This window comes from Coloeus monedula, assembly GCF_965178545.1.
Source record: "Coloeus monedula genome assembly, chromosome: 2".
Lineage (NCBI taxonomy): Eukaryota > Metazoa > Chordata > Aves > Passeriformes > Corvidae > Coloeus > Coloeus monedula.
The window spans coordinates 11,302,621-11,325,807 of NC_138782.1; the positions used below are offsets into that span (position 1 = coordinate 11,302,621).

General features: G+C 38.5%; 1 protein-coding gene across 8 annotated transcripts in view; it reads right to left on the minus strand.

Annotated features, from left to right (window-relative positions):
- Positions 1-23,187, minus strand: part of EHBP1 (EH domain binding protein 1) — a 211,231-nt gene that overhangs the window by 72,258 nt on the left and 115,786 nt on the right. For all 8 annotated transcript variants that reach the window (XM_082303308.1, XM_082303307.1, XM_082303306.1 and 5 more), the window contains exons 11-13: positions 8,208-8,386; positions 7,551-7,599; positions 573-1,487 (exon numbers count right to left, since the gene is read on the minus strand). In XM_082303308.1, coding sequence (XP_082159434.1) covers positions 573-1,487; positions 7,551-7,599; positions 8,208-8,386 — 1,143 coding nt within the window. The remainder of the gene's footprint in view (positions 1-572; positions 1,488-7,550; positions 7,600-8,207; positions 8,387-23,187) is intronic.

Consider the following 23,187-nt stretch of genomic DNA (forward strand, 5'->3'; position numbering starts at 1 on the left):
AGGTAGGTGGGCATACAGTGTTATCTTTATAGAAAGGAAAATGATATTGTGGTGAAGTAACATGCCTTAGGCCACTCAATGGAAAGCAGCAAAATTTAGCAGTCTGGAGTTTCTACCTCACCATCCTGGCTATGTTTACAAGACTCTGTGGCTTCCCAGACAAGATTTTGAAATACCTTTAGTAAATTTTCAGGTATTCAAAGCTTTACGTTTTCTAATGAATTGATATGTTTTTCCAGTTTTGGCTTCAGTACACAACACTCGGAGGAAATGTGTTGCCACAGACAGTGGCAAAAGTTTTGGAACCATCTCTGAGATAGCTGAGAACACAACTTTTCTTTAATGGAAGAGAGATTGGAAAGATCACCAGTGGGACAATTTCTATAAATTAGTTTCTCATGTAATGACTGTTTTTCAGCACCACCTACTTCTCAGGCAAAATATTTATTGCCCCCCCAAAAAAATACACTGCTCACCTCGCCATTTATGCCGAAGATTTGGTGTAAATTACAAACACAGAGAAAGAACTTGAACAGCACCTCCATCCTAACTCACAGACATAAATGTCTTACCTGGGCTGTTTTGGCAGTTTGATCTGCATGATTTACAGCTGTTCTGGCATCACTGTCAGAATCAGATTCTGTTTGCCTCGGAGAAGCATGTGGTTTCTTCGCAAGATCTGTATCCATATTATAGGAGTATCCAGGCTTAGAAGTAGGAGATAAACTTGGTTTTGTGACAGGTGAACTGGGATCTGCTCTTGTGCTCTCTGTGGATCCTATCCATCCCAGCTTTTCTTGCTCTGAGAAACCAGGGGTACTGTCTAAGCTCTGGTGTCTCTTCTTGTTGTTATCTTCACAAGCAACTGTGGGAGACATATCCTCTTTTTGATCACTGACATGTGCTAAGTCACTGAAGTCTAAAGTGTCAGTTATCAGCAATTTCTTCCTTCCCAACACAGGCTGCACTTGTGTTGTGTCTGTACTGCTACACTTCCCAATTTCTTCAGACGCAGAAGTCCTTCCAGAGCTCTGCTGGGATTTCTGTGGATCCGTGTCACTTCGAGTCCTGCGTGAAGAAGGGGAAGCTGTGCTTGGGCTCAAATGGTCATCAGGAGTCTGATGCTCACTCTCAGATTCACCAACACCGCTGTCATTTACAAACACAGAGTCATCCTGAGAGGCAAAGTCTGCCAAACCACTGTCTGGTGGGTGCAGCTCGGGCTCCCGGTTCAGGTCATTCAGCTCCGCGTAGAACTTTTCCTGGTCAACAGAACTGTTTGTGTCCGTTTCGTAGTTCCCCACTTTGTATGTGCTTTTACTGCTGTTCTCCTCTATCTGAACCACGTTCAATTCCTGGCCGCAGAAATGTGCCCTTATCTGATAGAGATAGGTCATAACAGTGAGTTTGTCAGGGATGGCTAACAAAACCATGTCTGAAGGCTCCAGCAATCGTGATATTCCCAAGCTGGCAAACCCGTCGTATGCCTTTAAAGACAGAAAAAGTAAAGATCACAGTGTGGCAGCTTCTTACGTATCATAGCATCTCAAGAATGCAAGTGAAACTTTCAGTCAAAATAAGCAAGCCTAAAACACATCCAATATTACAGGAAGAATATGGCTCTGACTCTATTACTTCTTATTTTTGATTTTAATCATTACTACTTTTTGGTGCACCATCCAACACCCAGCTCGTTGATTTTTCCTGATGGCTTCTACATATCTCCCAGGGTATCTTCACAGCAAAGCAGATTGAGAGAAGGTAACCAGCAAAAACACTCAAATGGCATTGTTCTAAATATTTTTAGCATACTTCAATGCCGTACTATACTAAAATCTTTGGTTACTCAAAATGATGACACTTCTATGAGTAAACAGCTATTCATGAAACTGCAGCTTGAAAGCCCTTCTTTTTGCACTAAGAAAACCTACCAGTATTTTAAATAGTTCTCACTCAAGTAGCAGGAAACAAGCAAACAAAAAAAGTCTAAGAGTTGGACCAGAAAAAAAAGGAACTCAAGATGGCTTTTTAAGATAAGGAACAAAGATATAAGAAACACGACACTAATCCATCTTGAGCTTTATCACTGATGATCAACCTTCTGCCTTCTGTTGGTCATGTAATTGCAGTGATTTCTGCTGATGAAAAACTGTGTCCAGATAGCCAAAAAGAACACCACCACAGATTACTTGACACTAGACATAAATCACATTAATCCATCAAGCAAATGCATTTTAAAAACATTTGTTGATGGTAAATTTATAAGAAAGAGAGAGTGAAAATCATTCCCATTTCACTTTCATTTCTAAAGGCCCAACAGTTGCAAGCCTCCCACTTTGTGAGGCCACATTGTCTTCTTACTGCTGGCCCTTTAAGTGAGTGGGCTTGGTGCATCAGGTTTTTCTAGTTTTGAAGAATTAAAGCTGTTTCTCAATTTACAATTAATTATTACTATCCTGGATTAACCTTGGAAGACAATATTGTGTTTCAAGGAAGCCTTTAAAAGGCCTCCTGTTAGCATAGATGCACTCAGTTAAAGCATGTGGGCTTTTCCTCCCCCAGGAATCCTGCAGCTCCTTTTCACTGTCTCCTGAAGGGGCTTACAATGTTCACAGTTGATCCTACACTATTTTGAACAAAAGCAGATGCTAAATTTAAGACATGGATGAGAAGACTGTCCTTTCACAAGGAAAGAGTAACACACATCACTGGCTTCTGGCTTCAACTCTTCCACTTTACATTTTTTCTTTAATTTCTTTAGTTTTTAAAGAATGGGGGGAAAAAAAGAAAGAAATCAATTATGGGGTTTTTAAAGTTCTCTTGGCTTTCATATTAGTAGGTATTCAACAGTGAGACAGAACATGGGGCTGGGCTGGCCTACTCTCAGCAGACCTGGATATTTTGTTTGCTTTGAGAAAAGGAGGCTCTCTCCTTCTCCTTGCAATGTCATTCCCTACTCAAGGGTCAAATAGTTTTCATTTCAGCTCTTTTCAAACTCTGCTTCCAAAAGCTGGAATTTATCTTCCTGAAATTCTGTATGTATACCTCATGCTCAGGTGTAACTTCCCAAAGCATTTTAGGTGAAGTAATTTTTATGCCATAATAACAAATAATAGAAATATTATAAGACATAGAAATGGTCTGAATAATTTATTTTTAAGCTCTTCTGGCTTTCCCCATGCAAAATGATTGGGCCTAAAATCATTGATGGTCTTTGGTGTGGTATTTCTTGAGACAGTTTATTATTATGAGAGATTGTTATGCCATTTATAAATACAGAGCTGTGCTTAGATATAGGAGTAGCAGCAGCAAACATGACTTATGTATTTGCTGATACAAAACTCCAGATGGAGCAGAACAGCAGCAAAATGATCGGTGGGAGGGAATGGAAGCAACTCAGATGGTAGAAGAGGGACAGCTGTCATTTACATGGTCTTGGGAAACAGAGCTGGAGGAGCAGGATCAGGCTGGCTATGGAGGAGAGGGAGACAAGATGGGTGGAACTGAACAGACACGAGGAGCACAGAGAACAGCGAGTTAAGGGAGAGCAGTGCAGGGATTTGGGTGGGCAGCCTAAGGCATGGCAGATACCAGGAATGATGAATGCTCATACGACAGCAGAAACCAGGCTGGGCATGAACGTGTAGCAAGCCACCCATGCTGACTGTAGACTAAAGGTAACACCAGGATGTGTTGTTTGCTAAGTGGGTCAGTGCTGATTCAGTGGCATAAATAACTTGTTACCCCACACTGCAGGTAGTGGGAATTACCATCTGAAGATTGAAAGGACTTAAGGACAGGCACAGCAGTCCAGGGCAGCCAAAGCCCATAGACATGACTTGACCTAAACTCCTTTTATAATCTCAATTTCTTATTTATATGCTAATAAAACTAAATTCTATGAGTATCTCCCAGGGTCTGTAAAATGAAGGCGGGGACAGTGTTTCAGAATTGTCTGGAAAGGTACTTGCTGAAAAGTAACACTACAGCAGGATTGAATTCGGATTGATGGATCGTCTCAGTACGGCTGCAATCCCTTTTTTTTGGCTGCTCAGTTCTTCTGGTGATGCCTGGGATTAAACACAGTTATTTCCCACTGATGCCTGATACCTATTTCCCATCCCCTCTCACTCTCACACACATTTTTGCTTCTCTCCTTTCAAAGTACCCTGGCATGCCAATGTTCTACAGACAGTAGCTCTAGAAATAGCAAATGTTTGTTCTGGATTTGTCCATACAGCAGCATGTGATGGGTTTTCCTTCACTACTAGAAAAGCTGGGAGCTTCTTGGTATTCCAGCATATTTCTAAATGCATCATATTTCTAACAGTTTGTAACATGGTATTAACAGAGTCAATTTTCCAAGTCAAATTATTTCTGTTAAACAGAGGCATAACAGCCTCGATTTTTGCAAATGTTTATTTCTCTGCATGTTTAACTCTGCTTCTACATGATCCTACTGATGCCAACAAGCACCTCCTACACACGCAATTAGATATGTGCTTATGACTTTGTGGAATCAAATCGTAGAGGTAAGCATGAACACCTATTATAAAAACGTAACTCCAGCTTCAAGGTAAGGAATATTTTCCATTTTGACTCAATACTACCCCATAATTCTTGTATTTAAATGTATAATTTAAAAAGATTCCTTTTAAAAATGGAATATTTTATTAAGATGATCACTTGAATTCAAATGCATTGAGAATTTTGTTAGAAATGGCAAAGAACTGAGGGGAGAAAAAAACATCATAAAAATTGAAAGTGCCAATTGAACCTCCAGAAGATATTCCCACAAGAAAATCTCTCAAATGAAACAAGCTTCTCTAAACAATAATTAAAACCAGAAATTCATTATTAGAACCATACTGTTGTGCCCTTCTACTTCTCATTCCTTCACCCTGTCAAAGAACCAGCTCAAGTCTTGTTTAGTAACTTGTATTTTTAAAGTGCAGGACACGTAGTAGCAACATGAAATATTTCTATTGTTGATAAGGAACTATAGTGCCAGTATGCTGTAAGTTTAATAAATTTTGTATTATTTTAAATTTAATTATTATTTAATAATAATCAAATGGACATATTAAATCAAATTAGCTCTCTAATGCTACTGGGAAGGCAATATGGATATCTGAGATTTAAGTAGAAGCACAACTCTTTGGACCAGCTGGGCAAGTATCCCTGTAGTGTTTGTAATTTTCTCAAAGATAATCCTGGTTTCTCTTTCGTTGCTGACAGAAATTTGAATTTGCAATGTGCACCAAAAATACCTTCCAATTCGGACTGATGCCAATGTAGTAGCTGTTTGGGATTTTTTTTTTTTTTTTTTTAATGTATGTATACTCAGGGCACTAAGCCTATTTACCTATCTCCCAATGAAGTTTTTTCTTTTTTAAAAATTTACTGACAAGCTGATTGACAGACATCAATTGGGATCCATCAGCACAATCACCACAGGCAATATTCCAATCATTTCCCAACTCTGTAACACACTGACATATTGGCCAAGATCAGATGTCACAGGTAAATACCCTTTTTTATTCAGCATCAGTGGCAGCACCAAACTGGCAAGTGGTGGGTGTGTGTTATAAAGAACCTCCAATGATGTGCCTTTTGTAAGAGTGCATTTCCATCTGTAATTACACTCAGTATTTGCACTGAAACAGTTGTCTCTAAAGATTCCTTCTCTTTTTTTATTAAAATACAAACAAGGCCCTGCACTTCTGGAAAATACACTCTTATGGGTTAACCTTTAATCTATGGTTTCCCTTCTGGGGAGAAGGGGGGAGGCAGAAAAATGTTAAAAGAAAAAAAAAAAAAGAAAAAAAAAGAGAAAGAAAGGAAAAAAAAGAGCTGCTTCAGACAAAGACAATCATCCTATTCATCCAAAGATGTTATTTTAATTGGTCAGGAGGAATCATTGTCAAATGTGTTACATATCTGCATGGAATTTCTAGGCAGCCATTGTTGGCAGTGCTGCATTCACTCCAACCAAGGGCACACGGGGTTATCTGGCAGAACTGTGTGAGACCAGGAAATAAATCTGCAGGAAGCAACTGAGATACTCAGTGTAGCTGTCAGGCAAAGGCCGGCCAAGTGATGAAAGAAAAAAAGTGCACAATAACAACAATCACTATTTCTTCAGTTCTGGGAACTATATCCTTTTAGAAAGACAGGCTAAAAAAGTTCACTGTTTGCCATCACAGTTTCACAAAGAAAAGACGACCGATCATACTGCTAACATTTTTAATTAATAATCTATTCATTCTTTTTTATAATCTGGCTTAATTAGGCCAGATGCTCAACAAAACTTGAAATACAAAAAACATATGGTCACAGAAAATACTGTGATGTCACAGATAATCCACTTAGGTCATTAAAAGTCCTCATTTTTTAATAAAAATAATATCATCAGCCAAATACTCATTAGATAGGAGCAGCTCAGAGATATTTCATTATTTATAATACTTAAGTACTAAATTAAAGACAAGTAACTCCCTGGCTAACACATAAGTGTGCAGGCACATTAAAATATAAACAAAATGAATTTTAATAAAGCACTTTCAGAAATTCCACGTAAGTAAATAATACTAGATTGTAGATATGTTTGCTATATAATACTAAACTTGGTTAATTTACTCAGAGTCTATTTTTATACCTTCATCCCAGTTAAATTTAGTGCCTTTTAAAGCAGTATACAAAGAAAATCACAGCATTAAGAAGGCAGATACTTAAAAACAATTTTCAGATGATCTTCAGGAACAATTTTATCATCAGTGACTCACATAAAAATTGTAATTTCTAAACATGTCCCTAGGGCCCAACTGAAGCTTGTAACTTGTCTAAAATAGTGAGCAGAAATAAAAAGTCTTCCAGTGATTCCCAAAATGCATTCCTGCTTCTTCCAGAGAAACTTTTTACATCTTGCACCTACAAAGAGTGGTTTAAAACGGTTGCACAGCACAAGGCTGTTAACTATGTTGCTAGCATTTAATTTATTTGTAAAGTAGTATCTCAACACCTTTTATCCTAAACCTCCCATGTTGTGCACACCACTTCATTCAGCTGATGGAGTGCAAGAGTAGGTGTAAAATTTCATCTTTAAAAATATAACCATCACCATCAAAGCAACATCAACCATGCCCAGTTCCCAGAGCCTTGTTAAAGCAACAGCAAGAGAAGCCTTGTGTACCACAGTCCAAGAGCAGTTACGTTTTTCATTTTTTTAATTACGTGGCTGATTGGAAAAATCCGAGCAGTGCTCACAGAAGGCTGGCCAGGCCCTTCCTCTGCCTTCACAGTTAATGTAGGCCATACAGATATTAAACTCTAATGCCAGCCTCGCACTTGTTGTGAATGTTAAAACCATGACAAACTCGAGTCAATAATGCATCCGATTTGAACCGCGGGAGGCCGAATACCTTCTGTGAGCCACAGTTATGGCCTTACAAAACAACTGCACTTCCCCAAAATTAATAAAAACCTGCAGTGAAGTCAAAATTGAAGCTATGTGTTTTTCTTTTTTTTTTTTTTTGCCTGGCAGTTCTTACCTTTTTGTTGTTCTCTTTAATATCTTGAGGATTCAGGGACTTGTAGTCACTGAGGGAGAAAATGGCACAGTGGGTATATACAGTATTTGATAAAAGCAGCAGTTTTAAAACAAACTAAATCTAAAAATTTGACATACAATAATATCATACAGTAACTAGCAATTTCACAGCAATTCAATCAACAAAACTAATAGTGTGGAAAATTAAAGGAATAAATAAATAAATAAATAAACACCGATTACATGTTTCATTGCCTGAAGCTCTCCATCTAAAAAAGAAGTTAAGGCAGGGACTAGAGGCCAGCCTTGACAACCAAATTTACCAGGAGGTAATCCGTCCTTGTCAGCATACAAAGAGCTTATTCCTCTCATCTCATTTCAACACTGGTGCAATTCTCATAATCATCTTGAAGTCAGTTCTTTGTATAAGATTAAGAAGAAGAAAAACAAATCACAGAGAGGGGAGAAATAATTGTTTATGCAACAAGGGAGAGCAAAGAGGTCACAAAGTTTGAGCATTCATAAACCTAGTTTCTTAGAAAGGAAAGGGTGAAAACAGTTCAACGCTGAAACGCACTGGTGTTTGATTTTTAAGTTTAAAAATTGTTCAGTATTTCTATGAGAGTTAGCTTATGCAGGCAGAGAGTATACAACTTACATTAGGTCTGGTCTAAAGTGATGTAATATTGCACAAAAGGATAAGCCATTTCTCCACGATGTGGTAAAATTGGTGATTTTCACTCCCCTATAGTTTTTTGTAACTTCTTTGCACCACACGAGCAATGACTGACTAGCGTTTGGCTTTCTCCCCAAAACAGGACTTGGTATTGGGCTTGGCTGGAAAAAAAAAGAAAAGAAAAAGAGAGAAGATAAAAGAATTTAATGGAAGATGAGAATTAACATTAATTGACCTAACTAGATGATCTGTATCCTTTGATGTGAGTTTAGGTCCTTCACAGCTGTCAGTTTACAATGACTGTAACTTGCAAAAGACACAAATCGCAAGTTATTATCTACAGTTGTTGCCCTAGGCACTTGTCTCCCAAGGATGCAGATATACAGGATTCCAGATCTACACAGGAGAAGAGGCCAAGAATTGTACCAGTGGAAACACCTACGCTGAAACACTTACAGCACAGTCCTGCACAGCCCGTGACATACAGCCTTGAAAACACTTCCCAAAAAATGCAGCCATGGAAAAGCGTCCCCACAAGCCCCTTCACGATCGAAGTCACGATATAGGACTGATGGATTCCTCTGGTACAGGCTCCAGAGGACAGTTTTTGGTGCTCTTTCTGTGCCAGTGAGCAATTGCATAAAGGTAATTATGGCACCGTGTTTCTGAACAACCACTTCCAAGAGGCAAGTACATACCCGAAGAGCCGCCTCTTCCAGGCTTTAGCTTTTCTACATGGAAAAGGAATTTCGGACGAAAATTGTTATTAGAGGGTGGTTTCTAACAAGTGTCATTAGCTAATGACCATTAGACCATCATTAGCTAATAATGACCACTTCCAAAAAAGTTATTTTGACCCTTTTAGTAATATTTTTGTAGGCATAAACCAAGAAATAAAATAGAATACTTCAGGCATTTGGCATTTGTCAGCCTATCTGCTGTTCCTCAAATTCAGCAAACTGATTGCAGCAGATGTTTTCAAGACATACACACTTATTTCCCTAGAAAAATACTGTCACTTTAAAAACTTCTTAGATCTAATCGAACAGGCAGAATGCGACTGATGCAAATCCTACATCTGAATTATACTGAAAGAACTGAGATCCCCTATTTTTTCAATGTAATAGAATTAAAAGCATATATATACACAACAAACAAGCTCTTGATGCACTTTAGAGCTAGAGAGTTCCCAAATTAAGACAAATTAGGAGCAGGTAATTTACTATATCACAGCCACTTAAGTTTATGGTCAAATGGATTTACTTGTTATTGTCTATTTGTGAAAGACCAACGATGCCCCCCCTTGACTGAAGCCTGTCAGTGCTCAGCAATTAGCTGCTATCAACTCATTTGTTTTCACTGCTTCTGGGGGAAAAAAATCCCGTACAGAACCAGGGAAGTAATTTTTCATTTACTGTCACAATCAGCCCTAAAACGTTGTTGTATAAACACACTACCTTCTCACCAGGCAGAAGCACTGCTAACTCATAAAGAAAGTGCAGAAGGTATACCTTGCTGAATTTTTTTTAATACTACATCATATGTACAAAATAACTTGTTATAAAGTGCTTACGGTTTGTAATCCTGTCAGTGATTCAAATCAGCATGAACAAATCCATTAACGATGAGACAAATATCTCTAAATACACTGAATTAACAGCTTTAACAGGGATGTACAGAATAGGGAAGGAAAAGCAGCAATAAATTATAAACTTTACCATGCACAAGATTTCAATCAGAGAAAAAAATATTGCATAGGAGCTGCCAGACAGTTACTCCCGATTCAGTGAAGTAATTAAGATGATGATTTTGCCTTTTTTTTTTTAACAACTTGAAGCAAAACCCAGTCACTAAACCACTGGCCTCAAATACAAGGTGTGACATTTATACTTAAAATACATTTGCTATTGTAAGTTATCTATATGGAAATAACACTACTGAGAGAAAATAACTAAAATAGCACATTGTGGAAAGATGATATTTTAACAAATTTTTAACGCACAAAGCTATTTCTTCAAATCATAGAGCACTACTTATCAGATATATTAAATGCTAATTATAAAGTCTTAATACTTGTTGCTGAAACTCTCTATGAAAATGTTAAATTTTCCAGTCACCACCTAAATGCTTTCTGGTTAACTCTGAAATTGCCTTAGGCAACATTGCCATTTAAATGCTTTAATTACTTATCTAACAAACTGAAGATGTAACTGAATTTAAAACCAGGCTTTACAAAAGGAAATCCTAAGATATTAAAACAATACATTTAGCAGAATTTTACATTTTATTTAAAAATTATCGATGTTTAAAAACATGGACTACACTTCCTTGAAAATCTGTATTTAAGCTGGAGGTTTTTTTCCATATTTGTCTTTCCACTTACATTAGATTTTCTAAACCCACTTTATCCAGAATACGGAAGATTTAGGATGTGCATAATGTGCATAACATGCACAATTTTCTCTTCTCTTACCTGATAAAGCAGAAATTGTATAAGGTTTTCCTTCCACACTTATTAGTCCACGGTTTTTTTGATAAAGGTGAAGTTAATACTATGACAATGTTATGCTCCTAATCACCACCTGCGTCAAAGCTTTCGTTATTTAATCTACGATAAAAGCATTCATCTCCAGACACAATGGAAATACATGAGTAAAGGCAGAACTGTGTGTGAGCACTTGACATGCCTTCAGAGGAGTTAATGAATGTTAGTTTTGAGTTTGTTTTTTGTGTGTGTGAAAAATCATTAGGCAAAACATTTTTTTTTTATATTTGTATGTTGGACATATTAATTACTGGCTTGGTGCAAACACAGTTACTACCAAGTGCCTATTTCTAGCATGTATTTGCTCTACATGACTGGTAGGAACTAATCAGATGAAATGAAAATTTAATAACCTTTTTCTTATATCATTCTTTTAAGTACTGACTACACAATTCTTCTAAACGACCCAGCAGTCATGACTTGGTTTTCTGAGCTCAAAAGCCAAAGTCCCTGCAAACTCGGCTGGAAATGCCACTAAAAAGCCCGAGATATCCACACCAGATTGCCAGAGCTGCTCACTCATCAACAGGTTATGGAATCTAACACAACTGGCTTCTGTCCAGCTGTGGAGCAACCGCACAGCAAGCGCAGAGGTTCCAGGGCTGGTCCCTCACATGGTAGTTCTGATCTAAATGCAGCATCATGTGGATGGATTTATCAGCTGGAGTCAGCACTGGCTTCAGGATATCTTCGTTTCACATGCAACAAAAGCACTGAAGTCTCTATTCTTCTTTTTACACATCCTGGAAGCTCAGTTAATATGTTTTATAGTATATGTATTTTTTCTCTTGGGAGATTATCCCATCAGACCATTACTCTACGCTAACAAGAGGACAATAGCTTAAAGTATTAGGCTGCATCCCGGCGCTTGAAAATATTCAAATAGTTGTTCTGCTGCTCTGAGGAACGCAGCACCAGGCACAGAGATGGCTCACAGAGCAAGAGTTGAGCTGCATTTCTGACACACAGCCCAACACTCAGGAGAAGAAAATCAAGACTGGAACTGTGATGAGAACGTGAGGCTATGGGACGGTGACACAGAGAGCAGCCAGAATGAAGACTGTAGGGGCTCAGTCTGAGGACCTCAAGGGCTTGTAGATGGCTTGCATGGAGGTAGAGGTGTTTAAAGAAAGCAAGAGGCAGTGTTGAAGCCCAGAAGAGAAAGATGCTGAGAGGAGTAAGGGGAAAAAAAAGTTTTGTAATATGGGTGGAAGACTTATGTGGTTTGAGTTTTATATTAATGAACACAACTCTTAGAAGAGGAAAGGAGCTGAGACAACACCCAGGATTGGTAATTAACTGCAGGAGAGGAAGCTAAGATTGAGATAGGGCTGGAAGTCAGAATAGGGAAGACATACAAACAATGAACAAACAAGTTTTTTTCCCTCAAGAGGCAAGTACAGACACTGGTCTCTAACTTATTTGACTGAGCAAAACAAAAGGGATTTTCCCGTACCCCTATCAAAACCACGACACTGTCTGAGCTCACTCGAAATTGTGCAACCATTAAAATGCAAGATAAGGTAAATGAGAGTAAGGCACAAGTAGGTGAGGGAAAATGTGCAGCATGTGGCTGGATGTACAAGAAGCATAGGAAATTCAGCTGAACTGAACAGTCTGAAAAGCTGTAGAAACAATACACCAAATACATTTCAGTCAAATGGATACTTTGATATCCTCAAAATGATACTATAGAATTTTTTTTTCAAACAACACAGGACTTCACCCATAGGAATGTCCCATTAGCCCGGAAGTATTAGAAATTGAATATGGCTCATTTAATAGAATTTGTGCCTTTGGCAAGGTCTGTATATGTCCAACATGAATTCAATTTTGTTTATTCTGGGCTGTGGGACAGTCTGGACCTAAGTAAAAAGATGATTTTACTAGTGTCAGGAATATCAAATACAATATGGAAAGAGTCTGCAAAGGTAGGATAGAACAGCTTTCTGTTCTATTCCAAACATGGAAAAAACATCCTCACGACCCAGTTGTGCTGAGATGTTCTTTACTTAGGGTAGTTAGGCATTTTTTACATAGCAGGTCACCATAAGATTGCAATTTAGTGACATATCAAATTACAAGTGACATTGCTCTTTGCTTCTAGTAAGGGAAGATCATGCAAGTATTAGAAAATACACATTTCCTAGAAAGAAATGTTAGTTCTGCTGTTCTGTTACTCTGATACACAAACTTATCCATTTAGGAGTACATTCTTTAACTTTGTGCTCTCTATCTGCATGGTGCAAAATGTCTCTGGTTCCTACTGTCCCTAAAAATGAAGGAGATACGAAAACCCAGCTGATGGTCAAAAGTTACAGATTCACTGAATTTATTTCCTATATATGATTAATAACAAGCATTTAGGTAACCTCCAGGTTTCATCAGCAGCAGACATCTTAAAACTTCGCCTTCCTCACTCTTCTGATTCTGCCTACAGCTAATGTGGATATGCAATAAAATATAAACTTTTGTCTCAAAAGCCTTAGGCATAAGCTTTTAACTGCTTATCATTTTACAGGTTTAATTTTGGCACAACCAAACCGGTCCATGTTCAATCACAACCCAACATTTAGACATCCGCCTGAGCTGACACGATGCTCTCATGTTTGAATGTGGCAAGGTGAAGAGGAAGGTGAAATCCTTGGGACACACCTCAAGTTATCAGTTGGTCAAGCAGGTCTAATGATTTCATGCAAAAGGGTTTTCAGTTGCTTGTTATATATTTTGATGGCCAGGAGTCTGGAAAGAGCTTTTCCAAACCATACCTGGGCAAAGAAAGGAAAGCAAGCCTGCAGATGGCTGCTTCTGGTTACTTTTACTCTGAGCACCAAGGAAGTGGTCTGGTAGAAAATTACAGTATGTGACCATACAATTGAAATGTGCACATGTATATAACCTACAGGCATCCAGTGCACAAAGATGGGAGAGACTGCAGTAAAAAAGGCTACTTCTAAGTACTTAATTTTGTAATTTTTGTAATTATCTGGTAGCCTCCTTTTGCCTTTTACTTTGTCTAGTAATGAAGTAACATTTTCTTAGCCGAGTCTTTTAGGGTTTTGTTTGGTTTTCATTGTCAGGGATTTAAAAGGATGAAAGAACCCAAGAATTCAGAACTAAACTCTAAACCTTCAGAACCAAAAGTCACAACACATCAACTGCTGGACAATTGCCTCGCTTGCGCAACAGGACACAAGGCTGTCTGCTCATGGCAATCAATTAAGAGCAAGACAGACGATTTATTTCCAGATGACAACCTCCCCTGTGGATGTTCTTAGCACAGAAGAACAGGACCGCACAGGAGTGTGGGCAGCTACTTCACCAGACTGAGAAGCTCTAAATTTATTAGCTAATTGCAAGGAGAAGATTATGTTAATGAACTGGGAAAAGAGAAACAAATCTGAGACAACATAATGAATTGGTTACTTATGCGGAAGTAATTTCACCTGATGGTCAGTACAGCCAGGAAAAAAGTTACAGTGATCTCCTTCTCAGACTGAACTATTAAAAAGGGATTGGCTGAGGCTCACCTAGCTTCTCTTCCCTGAGGTCGTGTAATTGTCTTGAGCGCCGTGTTTTCAATTAAAAAAACCCAAGAAAAGGTATGTAACTCATACCATTAAGCAGAAACGAACACGGAGCTCAGTCTCTGATGATTACACGTATTTGTAATGTAACAGTATGAACAGATGACATGCAGGGACGGGGCCTCATTTTTCTGCTCTCAGAAGACAGGCAGTTTCCTTGTGTCCACCTTCCTTCCTCCAGTTGTCCCGGTGGCATGTGGGCTGAAGGCTCTGCTCTCATGTAATCTGTGCTGGAAGCCCAGATGAGCTACCAGGATGCTGCTGGTTCACAATCCCTGGCTCTCTGCCACAATGGGAACGTTCAGGGTTTTGGGCAGGTTGCCAGAATTAAGCAACTTAAACCACAGATGAGGAATAGCAATTTTCAAAGCTTTTAACTTTGTTAAATGTGAACTGAACTAGCAAAACGCACCTCCCTGGGCCCAAGGCTATCTCTGCCACATTTCAAAGGCCTGCAGCAAACAATGGAAGTGTTAGAGCTTGTCAGAAAAGGTCACAAGAATCTCTTCTAAAAGAAAGCACAAGGCAAACTAAAAATGAGAGTCACTGCCAATTCTTCCTAAAAACAGTGAACTCTTGTTGCTTTTGCAGGAATTTCTTTTGACAGGGCCATTAAATAAACACAAGTCATTATCCCACTCTTCTGAACATTTCAACAGACATGGTTTTTTCAGGCAACCTTCTGATGTTGGCTCACTAAGGTGACATTGCTCAGAACTTTATAGTCACCTATTTTGTAAATCTACTGCATCATTTACATTAATGCCCAACCATAGGCAGATTTATGGAAGCATTAGCCTTTACCTATGAGAAATCTTCGTTTTAAATACTTGAGAACACAACAGAGATGTCAGATTTGTGCAGGTATTGCAGTAACAAAGGAAAACAATCTCTGTTTGGGTGTGCTTAGGGCATTCGGTATTTTTAAGCCTTGTATTGATGTCATAGTTCCTCTGAAGGCCATAGTACACCTCTTGGGTGACAGTGGAAATAAAATCAGTATATTTTACAATCCTGCCTGAGGTGCTGGTATCCATGAGCCTGCACCAGGCATAAAGATGGATATTCTTGAAGCTCCTTTGGACAGCTATAGATAAATGAGAATTTAATGGAAACAAGTTTTTGCCTTGATAAACTACTGCATCAGCAGCTGACTCTATGTAAACAATCACAAGACGGAGATTAACAAAAGTATTGCTTCCCCCCCTCAGTGGTAAGGAGAAGCTGTCCATAGATGATGGGGAGACATCTGAAATGCTTAGTACTGTTTTTCCACATCTGTCTTTATTCTACAAATCAGACGGAAGTTGGAGACTTGCATTACTGATACAGACACAGAAATGTCAGATTTCAGCCCCGTGTGGAAACAGCTTAGATAAACCAGATGCTTTCAGATCAGCTGAACACATTTAATGTAATCCTAAGGTACTGGAAGAACCAACATGAAACAACATCTGAAATGAATGGTCAGTTTAGAAACTTGAACACAGGGGAGAATATTAGAAGAGTAGGAATAGACTACATTTTCTTCTAGTCTTTAAATGCCTAAGAAGGACAAATAGCAAGAATGCAGACAAGCAAATGAAAAAGAGGAGGAACAAATAATTAAGGTCCTTCTTAGCATATGAAAGTTAAAAGAATACAAGCAATAAACATTAATTTGTCATCAACAAATCATGACTAGCAGTCTGAGTTCCTTCTACAAGAGGGAAGCAGGGAGCAGAGAAGCATCAAATAACAGATTACAGATGTAGCTAAGCTCTTTCAGTTGTCTTTCAAGATGCCCTCATAAGGAAGCATGGAAAACAGAGCCTTAATGAGACTCATATAGGTGCAAAACAGGCTTGAAAACTATATCCAAAACTAGTTTTAAATGATTCTTGTAATTATGTATTAAAAGGGGTTCTGCAAGAGTATTTCTTAGGTTCAGTGAAAATCTGAATTAGGAAGGTGAATGATGCACTAGACAAGAAGCTGGTATGAATATTGAATGCACTAGAAGAACTCCAATAACATAAAAAGGAGTAAAGTTCTGAAAAAAACAGTATGAAATTTGATAGGTACAAGTGAAACATAGGAAGGAGTAATCATTTACATAAATGCAGGATGAGGAAGAACTGGTTAGGTAACAGTTCTTCACAAAAAGATGTGGGGGAAACAGTCTATTCAAGCTGAACATAAAAGTCAACAACATCAGGTTGTTGTGAAAAAGACAAACATTAGTACTGAGATGTACAGACAGGAATAAATCTTGCAAGACACATATTGCCTCTCCCACTCCACTCAGCATCAACAAAACCGCAACAAAAATTTTATGTTCAGTTTCCCCTGATGCAGAGTGTAAGGAAGATGAGCCCAAAGAAAGATCAGGGGAAAAAAAAAAAAGCATGAAGAAAGCTAGAGCCCATTTAGGTCATTAATGTTATGAAAAAATTACAAAGGAAAAGTAACATGGTAAGTCTTCAAGCATATAAAATTCCAAAGAAGAAAGAAAGCTCCTTGACCCCCATACCAGTGTTTACCAAAACAAAGTTATAGGCTTTAGGTGCAACAGGTCAGACACCAGAAGGAGCAATCTATAGGACAGTGTAATGAAGCACTCAAGACTGCCTGGGAAAGCCATGGATGTTTCATTACTGGAGGTCTTTAACAACAGGTTGCAGAAGTCTCTCATTTTGTAAAGGAGAACTTGGGCTTTGTCCAAGTAGAAAGACCAAATGATCTTTTGGATGTGCTTCAGACCGACATTCTCTGTGTCTCTTACCTTCAGCTCACCCAGTGGGCTGCTGCCATCAGGGAGCAGGAGCCTGGCAGAGCTTCCTTCCATGCTCTGGCAGCACAGGAATCAAGCTGGAAACCCCCTAATTCCCACCAAGCAACACTTCACACTGGCCCCTTGGTTCACATCACTCACCAAAACTCCCTCACTTCCCATTTTAAAAATTAACCCTAGCATGGAGGTCCTGATATTATTCGTTCCATAAGTAACTCATGCACCAATTCCCCTATTATAATAAGATCTCCTTGCAAAGCACAGCACACTTTGCTTTTTTTTCCTGGCACACAGCTATCTGAATACATGGGAAATTCAATAACCACTAACAACTCTCCAAATGAAAAACTGTGCAGTTTACAACTCTTTCAGGTGTTTAGGAGACTGTTACTGAGTACAGCCCCACCACTTCAACTGCTCCTCATGAGGACTACCAGAGAGGAAGGCTCTCTCCCAGTCAGCACACTTCCACACAGTCACAAAGCCACTTTAAAATGTGGGATACATTAGAAAGGTTTTGTCATCCACGAGGTAAGAGTTCAGGTCAAACCCAGGACAACAGTCAGAAAAAATCCCACCGATTACAGTGGGGTGAAATGAGGTATTTAGGCAAACAGTAACACGTTAACAACACTGGAAACCAAATCAGCTGGATTCAGGTCTCAGCCACAACAGAGATGTCACAGACTGAACTGAGAAACAAAGATTATCTTAGAGGGATTTTTAAAGAAAAAACAGGATGATAACACTTGAAAAATCCTTCTCTACCAGAAACAGAATGCTTCGCTCTCAAGCACCATTCATAAACAACACAGAAAACAAAAAAACCATTACATAATAAAGCAAGTGAAAAATGAAGGAATGACAGGCTTGAATATTCTTGCTTTAGTTGCCCAACAGAATGAGCATTATTTAAGCAGTGTGAAGGCAGATTGTTATCTTTACCTCTCTGAATAGTACCTTATTCTGTGAATAGTCCCCATGGAATAACAGCCACTACTCAAGGATTCAATAGCTTAATGAACATAACAGGACTGGCACAATCTGGAGCTTAATTTGCATGCAGTTTGAATATTTTTGCTTTATTAGTTTCATTTCAAAATAAAAATACATGCAAAAGTAACAGCAATTCAAGTGCCACTTGGCTTAACATATATTTTTCCAGGAATTCTTACAGTATTAAAATTTGCTAATTGCTAGGACTTGTTCAGCTAAAAGGAGAAATACATGTTAAATTAAAATATCCTTTTTGTTTTATAATATGTAATTAACACAAGCTTTTCTAGCTTCAACACTGTCAAATCTATCCTCTTGAAAAATACACACAATTTTCATGCGACAAATTAAATTTGGTGTGGTTATGCTTTTAGCACTCAACAAGTAAAAGCTTGTAAATGAAAAGCTGAAGCATAAAGGTATGGCAAGTCTCATTTAAGAAATTAAAATCTTTGGGAGAGAGGAATTATCTCCTGCAGAACTCAAGAAAAGCTGCTAATAATTAAATACTGCCTCTGATTAACACTTTACACTACATGTTTATGTTGAAAGTCCTTGTTTAAGCAGATCGTGATACAAACCTAATCAAATCACTGTATTTCATTCTCTTATGATGCCTGGCTAATAACCACACAACAGTTGGAAACTGTCAAAATATTTTACAGCTCAATTGTAATTCCCATCCAAGTCTAAGCATGCAGTAATTGGGCGTTAGCCACGTTCCAGGGGTGTTACAGCAATGCACAGCAGTCAGATCTTCTGGGTTTCATTTTTTTTAACACATGTGAAACTCCTAAATGATCCCTAGGATCTACTCCATAAAATTTTGAATTAAATATTAGTACACTGTCCACAGAGATAGCTTTTTTTCACTAATTCGATGTAGTATTTATATTAACATTTTAAAAATTAGCTTGATATTTGGAACTACAGAATTTGCTCATCAGCTTTTTTTTTCCTCTTGGTTTAAATTCCCTAAAGAAAAAAACCACCCTGTGAGATAAATAAAAAATAAACACTTTGAGTAAAACATTATACAGCAAATACTGTAATATTAAAAGCTTTGAGACAAAATGCTGATTTCAACTTCGAGGAACGAATTTTGCAGATCATATATACAAGGATTATTCCAAGCTGTCTTGGGGTGACTTTATGATGTTGTATCCCATATCACTGTTCTATGCCCAGAAATTAATTCTGTGCCTTTCTATGCCTTTAAACTGAGCCTGAGAGGGGGAAGAGAAAAAAACTGAGCAAACTCTTCAAAGCAGTTTTGCAGTTTTGTTTTCATGTTTCGAGGACACAGAGAGATACAGACTCCTCTTGCTTCTACCAGCAGTGGCAGGAGAGGAAGGAAACACTCAGCTTTGCTTTCTTTCCAGCCAGCTTTCAGCTCCTTTTCCTCCGGAGAGTTGAACTTTGTTTTCCTGGGACTCTGATTTTTCCCTTCTTCCCCGCTGGACTGTTTCAACATCAGAATACATCGGGAGGACTTTGTACCGAGGCCTTGGCCCTGGATGTGGGCCCACCACCCCATCCCAGCTCCAAGGAGGGAGAGAGAAAGACTATGGGAGGACTCTGAAATTTTCCCAGGTTTTCTCTCAGCAGAGCAAGAGGTTTTATTATTTAGCATTATTTTCCTTTTCCTGTGTGTTTGTTAAATAAATAGGTTTTTTCTCTTTCACTTTCTTTAGAGGAAAATTTATTTTTTCCTGAACCTGGTGGGGGAGGGGTGGTTGTAACCTGCCTTCTCTCAGAGGATATATTTCCAAATTTGCCCAAACCAGCACAAATAATTAGGTCACAAGCTCAGAAAGAAAAGAAAGGTACTGCTACAATAGGGTGATGTGAAGAACCAGACAGGGTTTTAAGCATGCACTATTACACCTGTAGTGTGCACAATACTCGTGAGCATCAGATCCAGATACTGGCCTGATGGGCTTTCCTGAACAGGTAACTCCATAGGCATTTCTGATTGGAGTCTGTATTTCTAAGGCAATACCAGAGACACAGATTCGTGACTCCCTGGTCTTTCAACACTGTTCCAATCATTAATCCATGCATTAATTGTCACTAACTCCCAGTCACAGGCAGATGACATCACTGGATCCCCAATACATTACTGTCCATTGGATTAAAATCCTTAAGAGGAATTATGCCTTTGAGCTTCCAGAAATGGAAGAAAGCATTACATTTCAAGTGCCTTTTGGACTGAATTTACATGGCGTGCTAAATAAAATCAAGCATTCCTGCCAGGTTCTCTGCTGGTCCCCAGATGATGTGATGATTAATGTGTTGGGTGCGAGCTGCTTGTGATTCCAAACACTCATCTGCAGACAGAACTAGGAAACACCTGGATAGAAGGACTGCACTAGAAGACTTCAGTCGTTCCATCAGTTATTAGAAGGAGCATCGAGGGAAGGTATCAACTGCTCTGTCTTGTGCTGGGGGATGAGATGAGATTTATCAGAGAAGCCCAAGGAGCTACACAGGGTGAATCTTCAGCCACCACGAATGCAGAAAACTCACACTTGAGCCTCATACATCATCTTTAACATGTCTGATCATGTCCAGCTGTTACAACATGTAGAGCACTTATCACTCACACATCTCAGTCTCCTGCAATACTTTTCACTGCTCAAGCACCCCGGGATAGGTGGAGGAGGGAAAAGAAGGGAGCCTTCATTCCTACACAGGAATTTCCATGCTTTGGGAAGTGTAAATTAGAGCATTACTACTAGTCTGACAGTAAGTTTGCTAATAAATGTGTAGCAACATATCTAATTGCATAATGAGAGATTAGATGATTATGACAGTCTTTGAAATGAGGAGAATAAAGAGAAGAGAAAATTAATGTAAGGGAGAGCTCTGGTAACACAGCAAACTAGCTGCAATTTTGAAACTTTGATAAATTTATAAGAGACAACTGCTCTAAATAAGCTTCCAGTGGAATCTATAAAGCTTGTTCTGAGTTAGTTCCAAGTTACATGACCTCTAAAAATTATTTAAAGGATGAAGGACCCATCATCTCAAAAACACAAGTTTTTCACACTTCTAGGCAACACTCAGCAGCAGAAGCATCAGCCAAGACATGACTGGGAAACAAGTACAGCAACATCATTTGATTAACACCTACCTTACCTTTAAAGCTGTACAGGAGGGGAGTTCAAAGAGCAGTTTCCCTACAGTTACAATAAAACTTAGAGTACTCAAACAGAAGAGCTGAAGCTCTAGTGGGAGAATGATGAGTTGATAAATATTATAGTGTGCATGCTGCTTTAGTCATAGCTTAGGTTCTCAATGAGTTACACCCACATAAGTTGGTTGGGGTTTTTTTGCCACATGCAAATACTTAAAAGTCATTTAGCAATGATTTTTATTTTCTTAAAACCTTGGAAGTTTTAGGTGCTGGTACTTAACAAACCCTTCTGCAAGTTTGGGAGTGGGTGGGAGGAAGCAGGAAGGGGAGGGTACTGGACTCTCAAAAGAGGAGTTTATGTAGGCAAGATTGGTCTCACTGATCTCCCAAAATCTCTTTTGCAGCTGGTAGAGCCTGGCTGTTTAGAAGACTCTTCAGAGGAAAAGTCTAAGATGCTCCAAGCAGCCTTAAGGAACACTATCTCTGTCCCTAAGTTACAGAACACTACAGAGACATTTTATGTCCTAAATCAGACAGAAGCAATGTATTTGTAACTAACCTCACTACAAAAATAGGTCAGTTCTTATGGAATCTAAACCTACAACTCATAGCCCAACTCATCAACCAGTTTTTAAAAGAATCCTCTGAGAAGGACAAAATGAAATGAGACTATAGTAGGATTTGACCTGTATCTTACTCTCCTTTTACTCAATAAATATGAAAATATTCCATTTTAATTTTTTTTTTAAATGTGAATCTATTTTTTCAAATAGTTCCAAGCAGACATGCATTTTCCAGTGTCATTCAGATCACCTGGTTGAAGATCCACACAGAGTCCATTACTCATGCAGGGATAGCAGCAAGAAAAATGTTAAGGAGTTTAAGGATGTGAAATTGCTAAAATCTGGTCAGAAAATAGGCCAACTGCATGATCTGGCTTTCTATTAATTTTCTTCTGTATTGGGCATGAAATATTGGCAGAGCAACTGTCAGAGAAAGTGAGACTGAGATGATGAAGGACCAGTTACAGCTTATCTGTGCTCAAAAAACACCAAAACACACAAACCCACACAAGACCCAAAATCCAGAGCAACACATTTCATTTGTCTGGGGACTAGTCATGGTACTGGCTTCCTCCAAAAAAAGGAAGGAAACACTTTTCCAAAAGAGATGAAAGTCCTCTGAAGCAAACCCCTTAATGTGCCATGTGTTACATGGGCTCTACAGCTCTTTAAATGCTTGCAAAAAAAGACAGGTTGTGATTTTAAATCAACCATTTGTATATCCAAGGAGACCAGAAATGGAAGAACATTTGGAAGAACACTTCAAAAATGTGGAGGCTCCCATTGGAAGTACCTTCTAGTTATTTCCTATTACTCATACCTATGCCACATTCTGGTCCTACATTTGAAAATAATGCTAAGTATGTAAACATAAAAATAAGATACTGCCCTAAAAGAAACCTTTTAGCAGGTAAAACCCCAAACATATTTTCTATAAAAGCCTAATCTTGTTGCTATAAAGAAATGTAGAAAGAGTTAAACACATTTGCAGAGAAAACTCCTTCTGTGAAAACCCCTCAAAAGCAATTTTTCTTCTTATATTTTTTTCTTTTTTAAATCAGAGTGGTAACATTTCATTAGCATTTTAGGTAGAGTGGGAAAGCTGTGGTTACAGTTATAACCACATTGAGCATTGCAACAATATTTGGTTTGCCATAGTTTTTTATATGTAAGCCTATTGACTGGGTTCTGATCTACACACCCACGTCTCACAATAAAAGATTGAATCCCATTATGTTACTGAGTCATTGCTGTCAATGACAATCATGACAGACTACTTACCAATAGCACAGAAGGCCAGAAGAGCACTTTAGAAAAACATCAATTCTGCAGCATTGCTTTACAGTGATAAAAACAAAG